Source organism: Poecilia formosa, unplaced genomic scaffold (genome assembly GCF_000485575.1).
Source record: "Poecilia formosa unplaced genomic scaffold, Poecilia_formosa-5.1.2 Scaffold103, whole genome shotgun sequence".
NCBI classification, from domain to species: Eukaryota; Metazoa; Chordata; class Actinopteri; order Cyprinodontiformes; family Poeciliidae; genus Poecilia; species Poecilia formosa.
In genome coordinates this window covers 502,851-527,566 of record NW_006800042.1, presented here as the reverse complement: position 1 = coordinate 527,566, position 24,716 = coordinate 502,851, and the positions used below count along the sequence as shown (strand labels likewise).

At 39.8% G+C, this 24,716-nt stretch overlaps 1 protein-coding gene across 2 annotated transcripts in view; it reads left to right on the top strand.

Moving 5' to 3' along the window:
• Nucleotides 1-5,018: 5,018 nt before the first annotated feature.
• Nucleotides 5,019-24,716, top strand: part of sgsm1a (small G protein signaling modulator 1a) — a 29,290-nt gene continuing 9,592 nt past the window's right edge. For both annotated transcript variants that reach the window (XM_007559158.2, XM_016674900.1), the window contains exons 1-13: nucleotides 5,019-5,106; nucleotides 5,234-5,277; nucleotides 11,464-11,539; nucleotides 17,137-17,299; nucleotides 17,547-17,699; nucleotides 17,782-17,849; nucleotides 19,042-19,187; nucleotides 19,538-19,675; nucleotides 20,665-20,789; nucleotides 21,301-21,368; nucleotides 21,458-21,621; nucleotides 22,956-23,091; nucleotides 23,998-24,127. In XM_007559158.2, the coding sequence (XP_007559220.1) occupies nucleotides 5,088-5,106; nucleotides 5,234-5,277; nucleotides 11,464-11,539; nucleotides 17,137-17,299; nucleotides 17,547-17,699; nucleotides 17,782-17,849; nucleotides 19,042-19,187; nucleotides 19,538-19,675; nucleotides 20,665-20,789; nucleotides 21,301-21,368; nucleotides 21,458-21,621; nucleotides 22,956-23,091; nucleotides 23,998-24,127 (1,430 nt within the window). In that variant the 5' untranslated portion in view covers nucleotides 5,019-5,087. The remainder of the gene's footprint in view (nucleotides 5,107-5,233; nucleotides 5,278-11,463; nucleotides 11,540-17,136; nucleotides 17,300-17,546; nucleotides 17,700-17,781; nucleotides 17,850-19,041; nucleotides 19,188-19,537; nucleotides 19,676-20,664; nucleotides 20,790-21,300; nucleotides 21,369-21,457; nucleotides 21,622-22,955; nucleotides 23,092-23,997; nucleotides 24,128-24,716) is intronic.

Genomic DNA, 24,716 nt, shown 5'->3' with positions numbered 1-24,716 from the left:
TGCTTTGGATTTAGTCTCCCTTGTTCAGCTTATCCTTAAGATGTGTCGTTTTCATTTTGTCTTCTTTGCAAAATAGCCCAAAGTCAGAAAAAAAAAATTGGTTGGAGAGCATCTGCAAACATCAATTTTGAAATAAAAATAATAATTGTATTTGATCTAAACCCATTCATTTTAACTCTGGTTGGATATTAGGGCTGTTGGTCGAAGGTGAACCTGCGGTCTCAAATGTTTTGCAGCTTTTAACCAGTATTTTTTTTGTTGTTGTTGTTAAGGATTGTCCTGGATTAATATCCATCCTCCTTCCCATAAACTCTAATCAATTTCCCCGACTCGGTTGAAGAAAACTGTCCCCACAGCATAATGCTGCCACCACTATGTGATACTGTGAGGAAGGTGTGCAATGTTAATTTTTGATGTTTTACATGTAGGTCAATATTGTTTTGACCAGAGCACTTTTTGTGCTTTGTCTCTGCAAACAGGACTTCATGCGGCTTTCATAAAGACCCACCTGAGGTGTGAATCTCTGCAGCTCCTCCAGAGTCAGTATGCAGCCTCTGACCATCCTATCAAATTAGGTGAATGACCATTCTTTCTTAAGTTTGAATTTATTGCTTGAATTTTGGATTTTAACGGATGGCTTGGACAGAAAAAAAAAAACAATCCGTTAAATATTTTTACAAAAAAACGCCTATTTCTTGACTTTTTGACTTAACTTTAAGCTGCCCCTCAACAAAGCAAAAAGGTCAAACTAAACAACAAATTTGAAAAAAGATAGAAAGTGAAACAAATGAGATATGTTAAAATTTTTAGGGAAACAAGTCCAGTGAAAAATGATGACCAAGTTTAAAGTAAGTGAACTGATGATTGCTCTTTCAAATATCTCGCCATCCTGATGTGTATGTGGTTTGGTGAAAACACCACAATTAAATCCCAGCAGTTCAGCTGTGAGTAGACTAAAAGACTACTGACTGGACACTGTGGGAGCAGCAATCTTGTGTGAGCAGGAAGTAACAGAGAAAATGGATATGACCCAGTATGAGATAGGAGCAGAAGCATCCAGCTTCGTCGGGGAATTGTCACTTAAAAGGCCAAGTGGTAGCCAAACTGTCTGGACCGGTGTCACGTGACTGAAGATGTACTGCCACCTGAGCCAGGAAATGATGAAATTATGGTTTGCTTTTCACTAATTTTAATACAAAGATACTTTTAGATTCCTGTCTGGCTGTGTAGGATAGGTAAACAAACAACCGAGAAAACAAAAACGGCACAGGCTGCGGAGCCAAAATGCAAGGGTCCCTGAGGGCCAACAGCATCACAACATTTTAGCTCCACAGCTTGTATCACTGGCCTTCTGAAGCACACCGCCTTGTCGGTGTGTGCTGGCATACACGGCCAGGAGAACATCAGATTGACAGCAGCTTGTATCACATGCCCTGCTGCCTGTTGGAGCCCGTCGACTCTAATCACACACGGACAGGTGAACGTTGGCCCTGCCCACCGCACTGCTCCCTGACAGGTTGGACTGCTGGACTTTTATAAGTGTGGCGAGGTAATCTGAAATGCATCTAAAATGTCACGCTGAGGTAACAATGTAGTTTTCCTCTGTTCTGTTTAATGGAGTTCAGACTTCCCTCTGTTTGCGCAGTCAGTCCTTCTTTTTCCTTTACTTCTAATTGCATTTCAGAAATTCATTTTACATTTTTTTTCTTCATTACAGAAGATTTCTGAGTGCATGAGTTTGTTTCAACCCCGCAGCGTCTTTCTGCAAATCAACAATGTGCTGCTCTTGCGAAACCTCCACATCAGTGTATGCAAAAAAAAAGTGTCAAATTCAGTTAAAAATGCACCTCATAAGTGCCGTAGTGTCAGAAAATGGAGGCTGGAGGGACAGGACAGAAAAGGGTTTGGAAGTGAATGCTCCAGGAGGCGTAAACACTGAAAGTCAACGACTGCAGTGAAACCTGCTAGGTTTCCTCGGGTAGAAAACTCTTTTTCACTAATTTGAATGATCTATTATGACCTACTGGAGGCTTAAGAAGACATGCATAAAAGAATCAGAAGCACCGATCTGAAAGTACCTTCTGTGTTATAATAGCTCCTTTGGTGGCTTCATCTAGGAGAGAGACACTGCTAAGCAGATCAGCTTTGAGGCAGTTTTCAAGACGAAAGAATGAAAGCGAGCATTAAGTTAGTTTCAGTAAGAGGTCAGCCAATATATAACAGAGACAAGGTTAAACTTTGAAAGACAGTGCAACGTGTTTTGTACACGGAAGAAAAATATTGCAAGATGAAGAAGCTCCTGTAAAGCGTCAAAAACTGAGGGAAGATAAAATATAAAGTTGAAATTACAGCAGATAACTCAAAATTTAAGGAAGGAGGAGGACGCAGTAGAGTAGTCAGAGACATTGTGAAATTACTGTGGAATTATATGTAGACAATGGAAGATGTTTAATTAAAATAAGAAACATATTTTTACTTATGATAGAGTAACAATCTGAAATTTAAGGAAGTTTAAATTTGCTTTCTACTTAAAAAAAAAACAAATGTGTTTATTTAAACATAAAAAAATATATCAAAATCATCCAAAAATCAATGTTAAACCCCAAATCTATAAACTGAAATGTGGATTTTTTTTTTTACAATGTACAGCAGCTGTTACATGCTAACTTTTAAGGAAACTCCGTCTCCTTTAATCAATCTCTAAATGGCTGGAATTAAATTTTTAGTAACATTAATTCCTCCAAGAACAACGCTGCAGTTCAGGATTGCTGAAATGAAACATTTATTTTTCTCCTGAACGGAAACTGGTGATGATTTGAGCCAAAAGTCCTGCTATGAGATTTAAACAGAAAAGCTTCTATCCCCAATTATCTGAAACCGTAGCAAAGTGACATCCCAGACAGGGAATCCTGGGTTAAAGATGATTATGAGGTTAACAGAGGGAAAGAGGGCTCTGGCCTCACTGCTCTCAGTCTGTCATGTTCTGTTATCCCTCCGTCTTTTCACCACCTGATTCACCTGACAGCTCAGACCTGCAGGCAGAACAGGACCGATCACCCCCAGACATCACGCCGGAGTTCGTTGGAGCTTGTAGCAGCTTCTCTTGCTCAGATCGTACTTTACTGAAAATGCTCTCATTCATATGCTGTACATATGTTTAAAAGATAAGCAGTAAAAACTCCAGACTGTTGGGATTCTCATGGGATTGGACATGAGAACTGATTCGATGCCATCGCCACCTTCTGGACAGCAGTCCAGTAACTTGCACTGTTTTGCAGTCTGTCCACAAAAAACTTTTTAATTCCAATTCGTTTGGGATTTCTGCAACAACAACGTGATTATAAAAGAGTTACTAGCAGAACTGCATCAGATCCGTTGCCTGATGTTGTTTTGATGGACATGAAGAAAGGTCAGAGAAAGGTCAACCAAACTCCAAGAAACAACTGAGACCCAAATTAAAATCCTGAAGCTTTACTGCTGCAGAACACATCAAAAATATTTAAGAAATCTGATTCACTGTGAGCAAATTAAACTTCAGGTTTTAAAGAGTTTAAAACAGAATATATGGTTTTGTAGTAATATTTAGCTGCGTGGTGTAGGTGTAAAGCGAGCGCTTCGTTTAAACAGAGGCTACGATGCTCAGCACATCCATCCTGGGTTCAACTCCCAACTCTGTGACCTTTGCTGCACATCTTCCCACCTTCCCTCTCTACCCATTTCCTGTCTAGTGATTGTAAATAAATCCCTCTGGGCCTCTCTTAAAGAAAAAATAAATAAATAAAAGTTTATATTTATTATTGTGAGTGGGAGATTACAGACAAAGCGGTCATAAAGCCAATTTTATGGAGTGAAATTAGTCTCTTTTTACACACGCACAGATATTTTGAGACTATTTTCACTCCATAGAGGAGCTCCGTCAAAGGAGTAAGCTGAGATGGATCAGATTTGGCTTGGAATACCTAAGACTCTGAATCTTTTTTAGCAATTTGATCGCTAAAAAAAAATCCTGTAAGGGATTCTAGCTCAAACTCTGCTAATGATCGCAACAGTTTGTCTAAACTTTGAGCAAGAGGTAATTATTGGACAGTAACCATTTATGTCTTCTTCCTCTTTCTGATGCGGATGGAACCTCATGACTGCTTTTCCTAATGCTGACCACAAGATGGCACTGAGAGCATTGTAGAAAGAAACTCAAAACTCAGCTTGCAATTTTTAGTTTGGAAATAATTTCGTACCATGTGCACTACCTGTAAGAAGCTGTCACTGTTAGTTACGATAGCACTTACGAACTGACACAAGCCTTAAGTGAATGTTCAGTAAATATTGAACATTTACTTAATGTCTAAATGATTAATTTGAGATATAGAATGGAGTAGAATAGAATAGTAGAATATAAATAATCTTTATTGTCCCAGGGTGACAATATTTATGTGCAACACCAGATAAGTGACAAGTAATCAAAACAAGCAAACTCACACAAAGGTGGAATATAAATAAAACAGAATAAAGAATAAAATCATTTCTTAAATTTGTAAATATGCAGCTACCACCATTTTTAGTGGTTTGCAAGAAACCCTCCACTTTCCACATAAGATGCGAAATTCAAGAGCCCTTTTTATTAGTTCAGAAATCTTTCAAGTAAATGGAAATTTGTATATATTGCATTGTCTCGTAGAGCTGCTTGCATCTCTGCTGCTGTTTAAAGCTGGTCTTCCTCTCTATTTTAATAATTTCAACACATTTCTTAATATTGGAAATCTTTTTCTTTGTCTTTACCAAGTGATTTCTCAGTTGTAATTCTCAACTCAATTGTAGTTAAGTTATTTTAAAAACAGATATTTAATAATCTTCAAAAATTCTTTTTTTTTTTTTTCCACAGATTTACACTCACACATATATTTTTAACAGTATTAGAAGGCTACTAAACATACGGCTCTACAGCTCCACGATCACCCGGTTGAATTGGCGTTCGGCTCAGCCAATGGCAGCCCAGCTCGTGCGCTCAGCAGAGGAGGAGCCGCGAGCTCCATCTGGGTTCACACGCAGCTACAGGGAGAGGTGCTGCGCTCGTGCAGGAGGCAGGATCCATGGCAACAATCATGGCAGGTGGGAGAAAATTATCTACATTTATACTTATAGCGCATATATAGATTGTTTCCAATGCATGGGGACGGAGAACTATCCTCCAAGACGAAGAAAATGAACCCTTTGTGTCTTCTTTGCTTTGTTTCAGAAGCGGAGACCCGCCAGAAGCTGCTGCGCACCGTCAAAAAGGAGGTGGGTGTTTTCACATCATCAGGAAAATCGTTTCGGGAAAACAAAAACTGCCCTATAAAGGTTTTACTGCTAAAGCTGCACTCTGTCAAACTTTCACAGAGATTGTGACAACTCATATGGCTCACACCATGTTTGGGCACCGCTTCTCATATGGTTTGAATAAACGTGGCTGATATGAAAGACCTGTTTTGGGAAATAACAGTTAGTTTAAATAAATAATAATAATAAAAAAAACATAAATGATTAAGAATTTTTTGTGATCTTGTTATTGTTACTTTGCTGGAGCTCAGAGGGAAGAAGAGGCACAAAGGAAGCAGATTGTCTGGCATTCACAGCAAAGGAGATCATCAGTCTTCTGACGCACCATTTGGTTGTTTTATTTGGATATAATTTTGTGTGTGTGTGTGAGAGAGAGAGAGAGACAAACAGAGAGAGAAAGAGAGAAAGAAAATAGAAAGGGGTGGGGGAGTTGAGGGGAAGAGATGCTTGTAATTAATTTTACTGCATTTAGTGGAAGCAAACATGGAAGCAGCCGCAATGATTTGATCATCTGGGTTTCCTCCCAAGCATAAAGAAGCAGATCTTGAATGAAACATTAGGATTGTTTAGTTGGCCTGACATTTAAACAACAATGACACTCCCTGTGTAGATTAGAAGAAATCCTTGCAGACGATTAGGGAGCTTTTATCAAAGAGCTGTCGACGCATTTTCAACAACAGTATCGTTTTTTTCCATAAGACACTGTCTGAGAAAACTATGTCTTAGACTTTGCCATATTTTCACAGCAAACTGGGAAGGGGTTGAGATGCAAACCTCTTCCTGCATCGGCATCTATTTAAGGAGAGGTTTATACAGTGACTCGTCTAACGTCTGTTTTTACTGCGTTTCTTTATTTTTAACACATCTGGAGCTGAGATGAAAGCAATAAAGCAACTAACTAAACTTCAGTGAATCGGCTGCAGGATATTTTTTTTTATTATTTTGAGAGGTGGAAGTGTTTAAGAAATGAACCATTTATTAGTGCAAAGCTCCACTAACACCCTCAGTCAGACACATAACTGATATCAAGGTGTTCCAGGTTTTTAAACGTTAAAGTTTAAAAACCGCTACAAATTACCGTCATATTGTTGCCACGGTTGGAAGTGAGAGAGAGTCCGAAGGTTTTTCACTTGCTGTCTGAAAGCGTAGAGCAGCAGCAGTGCACCTCCCCCACCTGTTGCTGTGCACTGCAAGTCAGCTGGCAGGAAGAACAGCCATTTTAAAAAACACACAGACTGTTATGATGACAATCTACAAGAGTGTCTCTTCACAGATGTGCTACTTGGCAAACTCCTAGTTACACATCTGGTAGTTCTGCACAACAACCTTGTTTTCTTAAAAACTGCCTCTGAATTTATTGGGGGGTTATTTTATATTTTTGCTTTGGTCTATGCATCAAAATAACAACAGCTAAATGTTATAGATAACAGTAGCATCATTGTACAGATGGAGTAATTTGGTTTTCTGTTTTAAAAACAAAACAGTGAGATAATGTTTAACATTTTTGTTTATATTTTTTCTTATAAATATTGTGGTAATGTTAAATTGTGGTATTTTTACTTGCCATACTACAGGAATCTGTACCCTAACCTGTTCAGATCCATCAGTACTTCGTATAGATTGTGAATCAAACTATAATTATACAAATCAAAATGACTTAAGAATGTCCTAATGCAAGAGCAAGACTCCAACCTGCTTTTTAATCTCTATTAAATATCTCTGCTAAGATTGGCATTTTAAACCTTTTTCTTATGCTTTATAAATGGCAGGATTGTTTTTCTGGCTAACAAAATCCTTAAATTTGCATCCTTATTTAAATGAAAATGGAAAGACTCTGGTCGGATTTGTCTGCCTTTGCTTCCTGTTTGCTGTCTTATCTGTGGAGGCCAGACCCTTCCTCTGATTAAACTCTGTTCTCAATTAGCTTCACTCACAGTGACTCTATTCAGTTTTTATTCGCTTGCATTGTTTATGTGTAGCTGCTGGAGCCATGTGTGGACGGGTTGGGTCTGTGGACGTGGTTCATTGTGTGAACCGCTCACTTTGATCCCACATGGATTTTTATTAGACCTGCACGATATCAGGAAAACATGATGCTGGAATATAACTGCTGAGTATTGTGTGCATTTTCCTCAATTTGTTGCTTATCTTCCGTTCATCACAATATCCTTTCAAGCTTTTCAATAAGATGTGAGCCTAAGGGACAGTGAAATGTCACCAATTGGCCAAATATATGGTTGGAAAGCAGAGTTTAAGAGCAATACATTTGAAATGGTTAAGCCTGTCAAACGTAGTAGCTTCTGTTTTCACATTTTTGATCATTGTGACCCTGTGAAGAAACAATATGAATGTAGCCAGCTTAAATCATTTTTTACAAAAAGTAATATGAAACCCTGCAATGCTTGATGCTACAAACTCTATGATGGTTGCTGTTCCAATGTAGGTATTTTCATATTTATCCTTTATAGAGGAAACATTTTTGTCAACCTGAAGACAAACTGAAATGCAGGCTTCTTGTTGAAACATAGATTTTCGATTGTTCACTAACTGTGATACTGTGATAAATAAATCCTCACTGAAACACGGAAGCTTAAGCCATTTGTAAACTAATATACTTTATGTTTCTCTCCATTGCTTTTCCACTGTGCCCCACATGTTGTTTAATGGGTTTTTTTTCTGTGATCACTCAGAAGGTAGATGAAAAAATAAGTTTGTTTGCGCCATTTTCCATTGGTTTATGAGTTATATTGCTTGGTGCGGGCTGTGCCATATGGTGTCTCTATGCTGCGTGTTTACGCTCCGTCCCCATCCAGCTGGCTTTATACCACCCGGTTGCTCAGACGTACCTGGATGTGGGAAATTATCCAGAGAACCGAGCCCGTCTGCGGTAGCAGAATTACCTCGCTGGCAGAAAATTGGCGTGAATAAGAGTTCCTATTTGCCTGGTCTTTAGTACGGAGCCTCACTCAATCTGCCTGTGTCACTGTGTCACGCTCTGCCTTTTCCACGTATCATGCTTTAACAAACAAACACAAATGCACACCTGTGTTTGCCAAAGGAGTGAGTGAAAGAGAGCAGCACCCTTTACTTTCCTGCTTCCTGTGAGCCGTTTTCATTCTTTGTTTCAGGGTTGAACAGATTTCTCTGTGCCACTGAGGTGTTTTGGTGGACAGTGTTAATGCAAGGTTGATTAATTCATTCCACGGCAACAAGCTCAGGGAAATCATCAAATATCACTACCGTCGTGCACATGGATAAACATGACCACATCACCACATCACAGACTGTGATCCTGTTTGTGGCCCTTAGGTGAATGATGGGCATAATGAGGTTTTTGGAGCTGCTGGAACAGGATTGCCTCCTTCCTTGAGGTTTAAAATCTTAACATGTTGCCTCAACTTTGAGATGATGAACTGCCTGATCGACGAAGACGAAGTTCAAACCAGCATGTGCAATAAAAACATCCTCGTAAACTAATGCATCAGCTTTACATACGCAACAGTCGTGACTTAGCGTTTTCATTTTTTTCATTACTTGCTCCCTTCATTCTTCACCGACCACACAGACATTGAATAATGGAGGGTGGATGTTAGTAAATTAGTTTTTCTCTCTGGCTGCTATTTGTTGCTATTACAGGATGTAATTGGAGTGCTCAGCAGATCTTTTATCAGTAAAGCTGTTGGTTTCAAGACAGTGATTAGTTAGAGTAGATTCACACAGCTTTGCTGCGTTAGAAGTTGCCAAAACATTGCTTGGCTACAAAATGTGCGTGAAAACATAACTTTAAAGTGGTGGATCTCTGTGTTACTGATGACTTAGATGTTATTGGTGACTGTAAGCTTGGAGCTGCAGTCATTCCTATTTGTGTCAGAGATGAATTAATGTTGTTTTTTTATGCATCTTTTTGGTGAGAGAGTTCCACTTTGAGACTCGTGACATCTCCATAGAAACCCTCAGGTTGCCAGCGCACAGACGCTTTGCCAGACTTATTCCTCAGAGGGCTGATCAGTAGCCTAGATGAGAGGGACGAGGGGACACAAGTGAGCAAATCAATCAAATTTCTTCTTGTCAGGTGAACTCAGGAAAGGAAGCCAAGGGAACTAAGTCTCCTGTGTTGGTGTGTGTGTGTGTGTGTGTGTGTGTGTGTGTGTGTGTGTGTGTGTGTGTGTGTGCATGCGTTCTTTTTTTAGCAGTATATTCATGAGTTGAAGCTGCTAGGCATCTCATCAGACTGCTGCTGTCTCTGTTGTGTTGGCAGTATGAATCATTTCTGTTGCAGCTGAAATAAACAATGGCACTGATTGTTTCTAATGACTGCGCTCTAATTAGTCAGTGCCATATGAGTAAGTAAATATTTTCAAGGAGTGCAGTTTGAACCAGGTTCAGCTTCCACAAGTGTGATAAAACAGAGATTAAATCTTTCATTAGATGTGAGAAGACTAACATTGCTAGTTTGCTATAGCTAGCTAACTAGTTAGTTAGTTAGTTAGTTAGTTAGTTAGTTAGTTAGTTAGTTAGTTAGAATTTACTTAAAAATAAGATTGTGACGTTATGAAAAACCGCATGTCTGTCTAAAATTTCAGGTTTCATGTAAATAAATGAAGCGTTATGTGGTTGACTGTTACATTGAGTAAAATATTATTCAATAATGTACATTGATATTTGGTTAATCAAAATTATTTGGGGCCATATTGAATAAATTATGACATTGTTTTGATAATAATATTTAAGTATACTTTCATCAGGCTCACATTCTGATGTTTTCTAACGCAAAATTTTCTGCTTCATCAGCTGAAAGCACAAATTTATCATAACTGATAGAAATGGAGGCTTAAAAGTATAAATATTTTTGCATTGTTTATTTTTATGTTTTAATCCAGTGGGATTCAAGTGTTTTATTTTGTTTGCCTGTTGTCCTCCTGTTTTATGTGTGGTTTTCCTTTAAATCAGTCTGCTTCCAGATCGCCTTTGGATGTTCTTTGACCTGAAATCTTGACATATTTAGGTCATATGTGTGTATATTTTAGCATTTTGTGTCTCATTGATTTGGCCATTTCTGAGTCTAAGAGCATATGATTAGCAGCTTGAAAGGACATGTTAGCTCAGACAGAGTAAACTGTTTATGACCTAAATGCTTCGCTCTGCTGATTGACCTAATATGACTGAATCGTGAAGTACCATTTGTCAGGCGAGTGCTGAAGTGTTCCTGCTGGCTGTCGCTGTCTCCGCATGTTTGGCTCAGCTTTTGTGTTGGCACCTGCGTCGAAGTGCAGAACATGTTACCTCTGAAAGCTGCACCGTGACTTTTTACCTTGCTGTGTTCAACACGTCTGTGACGATTATGGATTTCAGCTCATTTGTGCACTGGGCTGACGGAACTTTGTGAAACATATTATGTCCACAAATTTCCTCGCAGAGAGAGCCATATGCATGTCCAGCATGCAGAGAGAGTGCCTGCCTGATGAGCCTGGCAGTGTAATGCGTTCTTTGTGGACAGACTAATTTCAGCAGGAAATTACAGCTCGGCTATCTGCGTGGCCGTGTCTGGAGGTTGATATTCCCCATCCAGACTGCAGAGCGGTGCCCACACCGGGGTGCGTCTCCATAGTCACCACAGGGGTTGATTCACCGCTCCTCTTAACTCGTGGTGCATGGCAGTTGTCAGGTCAGCAGGGAGAAGGACACATCGACAACAAAGCCAAACTAATGAGCGCTTCCCTGCATCCGATGTGCATCGTCTTTTTTTTTCTTTTTTTCTAAATTAGAAAGTATGAAGTCTCCATCTGCATTTTAATCTGCAACATAATCATCTGATTTCACCGAGCGATGGTAATTGCTTAGAAATGGAGGTCTGTGATGTACAAGCTGCCCTCCTCTAGCACCAAATGGACCTCCATTTCTCAGCGGTCCTTGGCACAAGAGCCGGTGACTCATCCACAGACAGAACATGCAGTTGCTGGTAGTTTTTCCTGCTCCTAACTTTTAAGGCTAAACTCCTCATTCATTAATAAATCCTCCTAATTATTCCCTCAGCTGAAGCGTGTTTTTCACTCAGTCAGATCCTCTCTAAGAAGCCCCTCAGACTGTTTGTGCCTGATGTGACATCATAATGAATGAGTCATCCGGCGTCTCCTCTTTCATTGACAGGTGAAGCAGATTATGGAGGAAGCTGTCACCAGGAAATTTGTTCACGAAGACAGCAGCCACATTGTGTCCTTTTGTGGTGAGTATTCAAAAATCACATAACTTTGTTGTCGCCATGTTTCAACTGAGTTAAACAGCTTAAATATATATTTATTCTTTTGCTGCTATTAGGAAAAAAAAATGGCCTCCACCTACTGTTTCTGATGGTCGCAGGTCCATCGCAGTAAATCAAATCAGAAGGTTGATTTATTTCAGTAATTCTCATATTATGCAGATTTATTACACATGAAGAGATGTATTCAGATTGTTTTGATATTATTGATGATTGTTCATTACAGTTACTGAAGCGAAAATATGTCGGATATTTTCTTCCACACTTTTTCCTTCCACTCAACTTTCAGTTAAGACTGTGTTCAGTCAGGTTCTCTAGCAATAACATTTTGTGGTTTGTTCTGCTGAGGACGTCTGTGACTGTGGACAGCTGATGTTTTCATGTACTAACATTTATAATGATAATAACATGAAAATCCATTTGACTTTTTTTTATAATTACTTTTTATTCACTTTCTTCATTTTTAGTGATGCACTGCAGAATGTGATCAGAACTAAATCCACACACAAAGGTTTTTACACCTTTTGAAGTCTGTCATTCTGCACTAACTTATTTTATTTATGCAGGATTAAAAAAAATCGCAGAACCCAACAAACGAAAAGAAAACAAACTATGCTGGTGAAATAACACTAAAAATATAAAAGTTTATAATTACGCTTGCCATCGTTTAATTAGAAATAAACAAAAACTCATTTATTTTCTTAAGTAATTAGACAAAAGTTGTAATTTAAAAAAATAATAAAACAACAATCAGGAACATTGTAAATGCATTTGGGTGTATTTAAACTTTTAAAAACCAACATATATAATCAACAGGACACAAAAAAACAGCTTTAGTAACTAAATCGTCTCTAAATTTTCTAAATCCATTTTTACTATTAACAGTATTAAAATTATTTCGAAAGTGACAAAACCAACTGCAATTCTCCTTAAGTGTTATTCAGATCACGAATATAAACAGCAGCTTCCAATGAAGGACCTCAACATATATGAAGCAGTGCATTCAGAAATATATTTTAAAAGTAAAGGGATGCATTATCATAGTTATTGATTTAACTTTTTAGAAAATCATGAAGATGTATATGAACAGAGATAAAAGTCCAACCAAATTTGGTTTTACATAAAAGCAACCTTGGATTGTATAAAGCCTAATTACCTCTGCAACATTTAGTATAAAAACCATCCATAATTTAATATTTAAGTGACATTTGATTGACTGTAACTAGAAATGCAACACATTATAGTTACAATAATTTACCAAATGTAATTATTGCTCCATCGTACAAATCAAAGCATTAAATCGCTGGTCGCCATGGAAAACACACCGCCCACATCCAGACACTAACGCTCAGGCCAGAGAATAACAGGGAATCTGATATATTTGTGGATTTTCAGTGTGAACAAAATAACTTGCACAAAATCTGATATTCTTACCTGGTGAAAAACCACGTCTGCAAACAAACGACAAGTCGTGAGGTGAGACGCGTCAAGCCCAATAAAATGTGAGAGAAGTCACAAACCTCGTCTTGACTCAGACTCAGGTCAGTATGTAGTGCTGTGATGCAAACAAATGAGCGGTCGCCATGGTGTTACCTTTTGAATATGTGCAAACAGATGCACCAGTGAAGGTACGGAGGAGCTGTCAGGTCTCTGAAGGTCTGTCAGCTCTTTACTGCTGTGAAAATGCAGTGGCATCAAGTTTGTCACAGTGTGTGAAGTCGCTAAATTTACTGGCGCAGAATGAAGATGTCATTTGTTAGCTTACCGTGCATGCTGTCGAACATTAAGCCCACAGAGTAAAAAATAATTAAACATTTATAATGCGTTTTAAAGTATTACATATTACCTCCACATAATGTTGCTTATATATGGTCCATTTGAATTTCACAGTGTGTCAAACATTTGCAACTCTGCCTAAAACCTTCTATATCCACGTAGGTTTAATATTCTTCCTCTCCAATAATCAGCTCACACTGAATCCCTCTTTCCTCCAGTTTAATTTCCCTCTGAGAAACTAATGAAAATTACATTTTACAAGACTCCTTGCTGCAAGCTCTGTTTTACTCATTTTTCCTGTCCGATGTGCTTTACGTGCTTCCATTAGTGCTTCCACGTTGCCACACCAACAGATTTGTTGGCCTGCAGTCTGGACATTATCTATCAGATAGAGGCCTCTACATGCTCTGCTGTAATATCTGGTGGACACGTTTCAGTTTTAAAAAATGCCCCTCTCCCCCTGCTTTGTTGTCAAAGCTTCCTCCTCCACCTCCTGACCCCTCCAGTGTAGTTTTCCGGCTGCAGTCGTTGATGAGATGAGATGAGAGCGAGTGGAAGACAGGAGGAGCGCTCGCTGGGGAGCCATTAACCTCCTCGTTCGTGGCTACTTTTATGAGCTGCCAACTACAAGCCTGAATGAAATGTAGAAACTGGAGGGAAAATGTGTCAAAGCCCGTTTGCTGACTGAGATAAAAGGCACTAAAATGTTTCAGAAGAAACATGAAAAATATCAGAGTTCGGGACATAAAAAGCTCGATTTCTGTCTTACTTCACTGCTAATGTTCAGTGGGGTTATTTATTTCTACATTTTAGTTTTTACATTTCCAGAGCTCTCCTTCAGATCCTGTCTTGCTTGTTTATTTGATAGTGGAAACAAATTTACCTCTGGAAAAGTTCATTGTAAATATACTGCATGCATGCACATTGGATTTTTCCTTGCAGAAAAATGAAACATACATAATGAAACATTTAAAATGCTCTTTATGTTACCTCACGGTAAAAAAGAAAGTGTTTGATTTTTACAACAATAATTAATAAAAGAATTGTTTTCTTTTCTTGTTTGGGGAGGACAGATTTAGACTTGTTTCCCATACATAGAGGGCTTTTTCATATAAACTGTAATGTCACAGAAACCATGATGCTGCCATCACCTTCTTTCTGTTGTTTCTGTGATTTACTGTGTTAATCCAGCCTGTTTTAGGGAACTGTGGTCCAAACGTTCCAGTTTGGCTCCTTCAGACCGTAGCACATTCTCCCACAAAGAGATCTATTGAAGACAGGTCTAGATGTTTTCTTTGGATAAAGAGAATCACATCTTGCATTTCAATGCCTTAGTCCATATGGAGAGTCCAGAAGATTTATGTAAAAATGTCATGCTTGCTCACACCAGCTATCTTGAGAGAGTTTAGACGTGAAGAATGACGTTCATACCTTTGCTTGAGGCACATGGCATCTAATGCTGTGAGATTTTTTTGTTATTTTCCTGACTCCTCAGTGATAACATTGTGCAGTGAGATCCCTTTGTGAGCTGTCTTCAAATTGTTGCTGCGTTTAAGGAATGAAAATAAGTAGATGTGACGAAAAACCAAGCGAAACAGACGAAAGACAAATCAAAAGGCACTAAAACAAAGTATTAATTGAAGGATGTACAAACAAATGGACACAGGCCTGTGCAACGTTCTTGTTTTTTGAAGCTCCCTCCCCTAATTTCCTTGTCAAAGTTTTGATTTGTGATTATTTATCTTCGTGTCATTTTTTTCCCCCATCACAAATACCTGCCACTGCACATTCTGGACTTTTTGTCTGTAAAATGTGGAGGAAGTTGGTGTGTTTTTGATTTCAGAAACTAGAACCAACGCTTATATGGAACTGGACCTGTTTCTGGTAAATATGGTGTAATTATATCAGGTCTTTCTACAGCGAAATGCTGTGCTGGTGCCTTGCTGGCTGTTCTGAGCGAAGTGTTGGTCAGCCACATGCCACTGACATCAGTCTGTTAAACCCATAGTTGCCACAGATACAGGGTGATTAGAGACGGTCGGTTTACTGAATTAGCTGTTTCTGTCAGGTGGGTACCGATCCTGCTCTCATGTTGCATTTTTCACCTGCAGCTGTGGCTTTAAGGTGATTTCTTTGTGGGTTTTAGTCAATAAACTCCTGCACCAAATTAATAAAAATGTGTTCTGATTCCTTTGTGCTTAGTTTAGTTTAGTCATTCATAGTTTTTCATCTCGCGGCAGACCTAGAGATTCCCAGAATCTTCTCCGCATCTTAGTGGAGAGACAGATTTTAAAAAGCAGCAGGGGTTGTACTTCTGCCATCTGAGACCACTTATAGGAGATGATGAGAGAGTAGCAAGGCTGGACTATAATTGGAGACCTTTTAATAAGCCTCGATGTTCTGACATTTATCTCGCTGCTCTTGTAATAATGGGATACCAGGATGCAGGGAGGGTCAGGTGAAAAGGAAAGAAAAAAATACATGGGAAAGAAGACTTCTACAGAAACGAGCGACAGAATGCAGGAAGAAGTTGTTTGCTGAAGCGGTGACGGTGGAACGAGGCAGATCGTGATCCTCCCAAGTTGCCTCTGCCCCCCCCCCACTCCTGCGCTCGTCTCTCCCAAAGCTCCGTCACTCCATCAGTAAGGGTTGCTATGGTAACCCCATCCTTTCCCCCTGACCCCATGTGAACAGAGCTGCAGGATTAGTCTTGACAGAAAATTCAAATGTCAACACAGCAACCAGGCGCTGCCACGTCGACTTGGGGAGGAAGCAGGGTCCGGTCGACATCACGTTAAAGTAAAGTGTGTCAACATGTCTTCATCTGGAGCATCCTACTCCTGAGACATATACCGGCCGATATATGTAGCAACATTATTAATTTATGCTGCATGAATATGGGAAGAAAAGACAATTACAGTAACTTTTATCATTACTGAAATCAGTGAGTGTTTGAAAACTCGTGCATTTATTGTACTAAAAGATCCAAATTGCAAGTGCATCTCAATAAGCTAGAACGTCTTTGGAAAGCAATTTGTCGCAGTAAATTGATACAAGTAAAATGTTTTGTTATATGAATTAATTAGACATTGACTGATCTGATTTGCTAGTAGCTAATTGGAGCCCAAAATTCAGCTTCTCACAATGGCTAAATACTAGTTAAGACGAAGAAAAAGGACTTTTAATACAAAAAAAGTTATTTTATTACCATAGAATAACTTCTGGTGTACAACAGACAGAAGGTCAAGATGCCAAAGGTTGTTGTTAATAAAAAGCTATTTGCACAGTACAGTTATAAGTATATTAATGGAAAGTTGAGTGGAAGGTAAAAATATGGTTGAAGAATGCAGAAGTAACAAAGATTGCAGCAGGTTTAAGAAGGGAGTCCTGTCAGTACATTAACTCTGTGTTTTTCAGCCCTGGTCCTCAAGGCACACTGCACTGCATGGTTTAGGCATTTCCCGGCTTCAGCACACATGATTTCAATTGATGGCTGATTAACAGGCTTTTGCTGAACTCCAATCATCTGAATGGGGTGTGTTGAAGCAGGGAAACATCTAAAACATGCAGGTCAGCAAGCCTTGCGGACCAGGTTTGGGAAACACTGCATTAAGTGACTATACTGTGCAAGAGCAGTGGAGCAAAACCTCCCTACACACCAAGTAATATAACTAACTATCTTTTAGTGGTAATTAGTGGTTTTAATTGTTCTTTTACTTCTCCATTTGTCTGGTGCTTGGTTTTAATAAATTACATATTAATGAAGAAAATATGCTCTGTCCTCACAGCTGCAGTGGAGGCATGTGTCCTGCATGGGCTCAAGCGGCGAGCGGCTGGATTCCTGCGCAGCAACAAGATAGCAGCGCTCTTCATGAAGGTGGGCAAAAGCTTCGCCCCGGCGGAGGAGTTCTGCAGGAAGGCCCAGGAGCTGGAGCAGGTCATGGAGACAAAGTAAGAGACGCACGCGTCACAGCCTCTCCTCACACATCACAGCAGAACTCAAAGCAGAGCAACAGAGCCTGTTTGACTGTTTGAACAATGAAAGCAATTACGTATTTTCTGAAGAAGTTATTGAATAATCAGAATAATTTGGGGGCTTTGAGTCTTTCATCTTCTTTGCAAGATGCAGAGCAAATTGAGAACGTACTTTAAAAAAATAAAATAAAAAATTGGTTGCTTGATTTTTATTTTTCTGCAGACGAAGTCAAAGCCTGCAGAGTCAAGACAGCCTTCGCAGGATGCCCCGGCTGCCGAGCCTCAACCCTCCTGGGGTCAAGAACCTGTGGATCAGGACGGCTCTGTTTGAGAAAGTCCTGGACAAGATTGTCCTCTACCTGGTGGAGAACAGCAGGTGTGTTGACAAACCACACTCATGTGGGGTAGCAGGTTTCTGTTTCTTCAGAAAAATAAAAGTTGTGCTTATTTTCTTCCAGTAAATACTATGAGAAAGAAGCTATCCTGATGGACCCTGTGGACGGACCGATTCTGGCTTCACTGTTAGGTAATGAAACAGAAAAAGGAGCATATTTGTGTAATTACATGTAATTTCCTGCTATCGGACTGGTATAATAGGGGTTCAAGTAGAGAGAAATGTTATAGTTGGAGCCAATTGATTGCTACTTTAAATTCTATTAATGCACATTCATTTGAAGCCACTTAGACATTCATTATTCAGTTCTTTGCTAGGACATGTTCAAATATTGATGTCTGGTCTAATTTTTTATCTCTGGAAAACGAAAGTGATTTAATTACACAAAGAATGTATGTATACTTCAGCTTTATGGGTCTCCTGAGTGTACAGACTGTTGCATATCAATAAGTTAAAGATCTGAGCTTTGACTTGGCACCAGGACCTTACATTTCTTATTTCTCAGGTAGTTCTTGACCTGTTTGTTGGTACGTATTGGTAAAATTATCATGTTGCGGATCCAGTTCATGTTGCTTTTTTACAAATGGCCATACATTTTCCTGGAGGTCATTTTTCAGCTGGTCAGATCCTGCTGTATAGAAGAACCCCAAACCATGATACATCCACCTCTGTGCTTCACAGCTGGAGGAATATTTAGAATGTCTCAACTATGGCTTTTGTTTTGGTGCACACATAAATCAGTTTTATACTAATCTGTTATTCCAGAAGTCTTGACGTTTGCCCACGTTTTCGCCGATAAACTTCAGTTTAGCCTTCCTGTTTTTGTTAGAAGACAACTGTTTCCTTCTTGCACTCCTCCCCGTTCAACTTCTGTGGTCTCTTGCTGAACACTTGAAACCACCGATAAAAATAAATTAAAGCTGAATCTGCAGAACTGCAACAACAATGACAGTGGCTCAAAACATGGCAGTAAATCCAGCAAGTACTAGCTGAGAAGAACTAAGGAAGGTTTTAGGCCTAGTCAAAGCCCAGATCTAACTGTGATTCTGAAGGGTGTCTTGAAATGGGCTGATCATGCAAGAAAACCCCCTTGTCCAGCGATTTTTAAAAAAAGTTAGACATCGAAATGCTAGCACAGAATTGAATGTTTCATTAATTCTTTTTCACAACTCTGTATAATAACTATGAGGCTAGAATTTCAAAATATTATAAAATCTATTTGATTTTAAGTTGTTTCTCCTGCTCTGTTTTAGTTGGGTTTTAGTTTGGAAGGTCTAAAACTATCTGAAGACCGTGTCTCCCCTCGGTGTCTCGTTGTTGACAGTTGGACCCTGTGCTTTGGAGTACACAAAGATGAAGACAGCTGATCACTTCTGGACCGACCCGTCTGCTGACGAGTTGGTTCAGAGACATCGCATCCACAGTGGCATCTGCAGGCAGGACTCTCCCACCAAGAGACCCGCGTTGTGTGTGCGTATGAAATTTCAGAGGTTCTTCTTAGCCTGTTTGTCCACGTGTCAGCTTTTATCCTGGCAGATCAGCTGCATTAGCAGACATTCACTGCCGAGACGCATTAAGCGAAGCACAGTGCATAACAGAAGCAGGAACAGAGAGCATCTCGCACGTTTTCACCCATTACGCTGTCAGTGGAGCGGGTCAGCTCGGCCCATCTCACAAACTCCCGACGCTCTGAAGCGTTCGTGTGCCGCGGAGCTGTTTGCAAATGTGTGTTTGGAGGAAAACAAGATGCATGAGGGCAGCTTTGTTGATGCACATGATCAAGGAAGTGTGAGTCATCGGTGTGTTTTGTGATCGCACAGATCCAGAAGAGACACTCCAGCAGCAGCATGGATGAGCGCCCGTCGCCTTCCCCGTCAGCTCGAGAATATGTGGAGTCGCTTCATCAGAACAGCAGGGCCACGCTGCTTTTTGGCAAGAACAATGTGCTGGTGCAACCGGTAACTGTGACGCTTTATATGCAGCATCTCACTATCTATACATATTTATTTCCCTTAAAATGTTTCACATTTCACTCTTAATTCTTTTGGCAAACTTTGCCAATTTTAGCAGTTTTATAGATTGTTTTGATGGAATAATTACACTTTTACATCCACAAAAGAATCATTATCAAATAAATAGTACCGGTAATATTTTTAGATCTTTTTCTATCATTAGGCTGGAAACTAAGTGCATTTTCAACATTTAGACTAATATTTTTTTTAGGTATTTTCTTCAAATATCAACATCCCATTGAAGACAATGTATCCACCTGCTTTATTGCTAAAAAATATGTATAGTAAAATGATGGTTCTTTAAGCTCAAGGATATATTTTCTATTACAGATATTAAAAAGTAGAAGCAGTTTTTTTTTTTCTTTTTAAAGATAATGTAACATTTGCTGCCCCAAAACAAGTTTCAGCTAGTTGGACTGAGGGCAAAATGTCTCTTTTAATGATAAAGGTTGCAGACGCCTGACATAGCAGCATGAAGATGTGTGAAGGTGTGTTCAGGGAGACACAAATAGCCCTTTACATGTTGCCAAGAAACAAACATTTTGCACATTTTCACTTATTTGCTGTCTCATACTTGACTTGTTGCAGACTACAAGTGGGGCTTCTTATGACTTTCTGTCAGCAACGCCTCTCATGTTGTACAGCTGCAATTAAACTGAGATTAAACTACATGCAAATGGACCAATTAGGTGACTTCTGAAGACAATGGGTGTAACTGGATTGTATTTAGGGGTGTTAGTGTAAAGGAGGCTGAATGCAAAATGGCAAAATGTATGTCATTCTTTTCAGATTTTTATTTGTGGAGACATTTAAAAACTTTGTATGCTTTTTCTTCCACTTGTAATCCCACATAATCCCAGTGTGACATGTTTCCGTTCACCATTTTCTACCGATTTCTGTTTGTTGACCTTTCTGCCATCTTGCCCCCGCTGCAGAGGGATGACATGGAGGCCATCCCAGGTTACCTCTCTCTGCACCAAACTGCTGACATAATGACCCTGAAGTGGACGCCCAATCAGCTCATGAACGGGTCTGTTGCAGACTTGGACTATGAACGCAGGTGCGTAATAATTTCATTCTGAACATAGAAAAATGCATCAGCATTTTATATTGTTGGTATCCTGCTCTCCTGCTCATACCAAGAAGAAAATAACATGCTAAGTGCCTTTTTTTCACTTGCTGTGCTGTTTTTATAACACTCTCCTGCTGAATAATGCAGTGTGTTTGTGCTTGGGGGCTCAGTGCTCCGAGTTACTGCTGGTGATCTGATGAAGCCGGTCTTCAGCTTACCAAGCGGCCAACCTCATGGCTTATTGACTGCAACACTGTCAGAGCTCCATCAAACTAGCAAAAACCATGTTAGCGTCTAACACCTGCGCATGGTTTCCATCAACAAAATAATCGATCCTGGCTTGTTTGTGAGCATGCTGCTGCACTGATGGCTGCTCCTTTTCATTCTGATTTTACTGAACCATTTATAGTTTATTTGTTTCTTACTTTTAACCTGGAGTGCAGAACAAAAAGAATGGGTCGTCGCTTCAGTGACTGCCTGCTTTTCTGTCGTTTTTCAGTGTATACTGGGACTATGCCATGACAATCAATTTAGAGGAAATAGTGTACTTGCACTGCCATCAACAAGGTACGAGCTTTTACTTTTAAATCTCGTTCTTATTTTGATTATTTGCAGTAAGGTATTTTATCTGTATACTGTTAATCTGTGTCCTGCAGTGGACAGTGGGGGGACGGTGGTGCTGGTCAGTCAGGATGGGATCCAAAGACCTCCACTTCGCTTCCCCAGAGGAGGACATTTGCTCCAGTTCCTGTCTTGCCTGGAGAACGGTCTGCTCCCTCACGGACAGCTGGACCCTCCTCTCTGGTCCCAGAGGGGAAAGGTCAGCATCGTCGCTCCAAAACACAATGCAAATACTTGCAGCTGGGATCCTTAAAGGAAGCATGAATACAATGGCAAACAAAGGTGATTTGATCTAAAAATCTATAAGAATGGGATGACAATGGACAAATTGTCTCAAGCACATGACTGTGTGCTCAGTTCTCTCTCAGCCACCAAACAACAAGCATCTAGTTAAGCTACATTTGTCCCAACTCTGTTGATTTATTAGATACTTGTCATTTCTGCTCGGATGTGAAAAAAAATATTTGCAACCATACAGATTTATTCTGTTTCTGCTGGGTTTTTTTTTTTTTGTCACACTTGAATATCACAGATAATCAAGATCATCTTAATATCAGACAAAGGAAACCTGAGTAAATAGAAAATTGAGTTTTTTTCCAAAAATATTTAAGAACAGATTAGAAACAAAGTAATTGACATCTGTCATTCTGGAAAGGGTCATAAGGTCATTTATGATGCTTTGGGACTCCAGTGAACCACACTGAGTGCCATTACCTACAAATGAATAAAACATGGAATTATGGGTAACTTTCCTTCCCAGGAGTGACTGGAACAGCATCAGCCCTCCTCAGTCAGCCATTACGAAAAAAAAAATGGATCCATTTCAGACTTCCAAAGTGAACATCAACACTAACCAAAGGGAACAAAAGGGCCGACTCATATTTGTCAATAAACACACCATAATGATCAAAACTTTTGGGAAAATATTTTATGCCCTGAGAGACAAAAGCTAAGGTTTTAAAATGTTGTACATCCTGTTACATCTAGCATTAATTATCATTTCAGGAAAGCAACAACACACTAATAGTCAAACATGGTGGTGGTGGTTAGGGATAATGTATGAGACTGCTTCTACATTCTGCTCTCTACCAAAAAATCCTGAAGAAGAACAATCAGATTGTGATATTAAGCTGGAGCATTCTGGGGTTAGACATCTGCCAAATGATCAAATTAAGCACATCGGCAAGTCCAGTTATGAATGGCCTAGTCAAAGTCTGGAAATCTGTATCTGATTGAGTGTTAATGCTCTTAAACATTCCAATTTATTTGAATACAAATAATTCTGCACAGATAAGTGTGCAAATATGCATCCACCTCTATGTACTTAGGGCCAAGGTGGCTTGGAAAGCCTATTTCCTAAAATTGATGAAATCGTCATTTGGTAAATGTGTTTTTTTTGTTTTTCTGTCTCTCTTTGTACAATATTAAATCTTGTTAATCTAAATAATTGAAGTGTGACAATAAAAAGTCACTAACTCAGCAGGTTTCAAAACGTTTCCCGTTGTTGTTGACTTCAGTTTGATCCTTTTCCAGGGGAAGGTGTTTCCCAAACTGAAGAAGAGAGTTCCTCTGGGATCCGGGTCCACGGAGTCAGTTTCTGACAAGGAGGAGGACGAGGCCACCGACTACGTCTTCCGCATCATCTTTCCAAACAGCCAGTCTGATTTTGGTGAGTTTTCTCGCTTTTTGCAGAGGCAAACCGATTCGAGAGTCTTGCGTTGAAATGAAAATGTTGCTCCTTGTTTGTTACAGCGACTGTCTCCCACCACCCCCATCTGATTTTTTCTCTTCCCCTTGAACTGAGTGGACAGTCCGCCTCCCGAACAGGGACTCTGGTTGCACCCAGGAGGTGCTGCAGCTGTCAGGGAGAATCCCCCTCACTCACAGAAAGCAGCTGTAACACTGTCACACATGGGCTCGTCAGTCTGTCGTCTGTCGGCTTTCCTCGTTTTAATTCCTCGCGTCTCATTCCCTTCTGGTCTAAAGTGCACCTCTGGCAAATCATATTGATGTGCGGCGTCATTAAAGCCGCTTGTGCCGTGCCTTCCTAACCACATCTCAATGCAGTTAACCTTTCAGACACCAGCTGGGGGCTGATTGGTCAAATATGCAGGCTTCCTACACAGTCCATCCATCCATCCACGCAAAAAAATCTAAAATTGCCTGAAAAGTATTGAATTTGGATTTTGAAAATGTGTAGGAACTCTGAGTTTGGCTTTTGAACTGCAAAATGTTTTCTTTTTCTCCATGATCCAACATCTACTGTGTGGCGCCTTCATGCTTTCGAATTGCTTATTAATCTCTGGTGATATAAAAGTTTTTGTGTCATCACTCAAGCAGGAAAGAATCGCTGATGAACAATCCTCTGAAGTGCTTTAAGCGGGTCGCAGCTGATCTGCAATATTCTGCTTGTGCCGAAGTGTTTTCTGTAGCGTTTACAGTCGTCTCTGTGCAAATGTAATTGCTCCTGAAAGCCTTCAAAGTGCGGCCTCTTTTAAAGTGATAATGAGGTTGTGTGTGTGTGCGTGGGTGTGTGTGTGTGTGTGTGTGTGTGTGTGTGTGGTTTTGCACGCAGTGCCTCCTCCAGATCTGATGGATCAGGGAGCCGCCCTGTGGCAGCCCAGTCTCAGGAAGACTTCGTGTTCCTCCTGCTCCAAGGGGAACGTCTCCGATGGCGCCGCGCACAAAGGGTGCAACTATGAGAGGTGAGAGAAAAACACAAGCCATTAATCTACACAGGAACCCGTTCGGCCCTGAAGCTTTTCTAATAACACCAAGAAAATGGAGACGGAAGACAGATACAAGAACGTCGAGACTACCCAGAGAAAAATGATGTGACATTTGGCTGACTGGAATTAGAAGAGTTTGGGGTAAATTAGCTGATAACCAGGGCAGAAAAAAAAAAGAAAAAAAAAAAAAGGATGAGCTGTTTTGCAAATTTGTGCCGCATGGCAGCACAATAGTTTATCATTTTACAAAAGGTCAGCCTGAACCCTGTAATAAGCTGTATACCAGAGATAGTGTATGATGTGTCATGGAAAAATATATATATATAAAAAAGATGTAAATCAGAATGGCAGCTTAATGAAGGTGTTGTAGAAGAAGAGTGCCGGGTACGGTGCTCTGCTACAATATTTACACCCCGTGAATATTTTCACATTTTCTCACATTACAACAACAAACTGAGTGTATTTTTGTAATTTACTGTGGAAGGCCAACACAAACCAGTGCATGACTGGGGAATGAGAAGGACATGATGCAGGTTGAACAAGTAAAGCAGGCCATTTTCTCTAC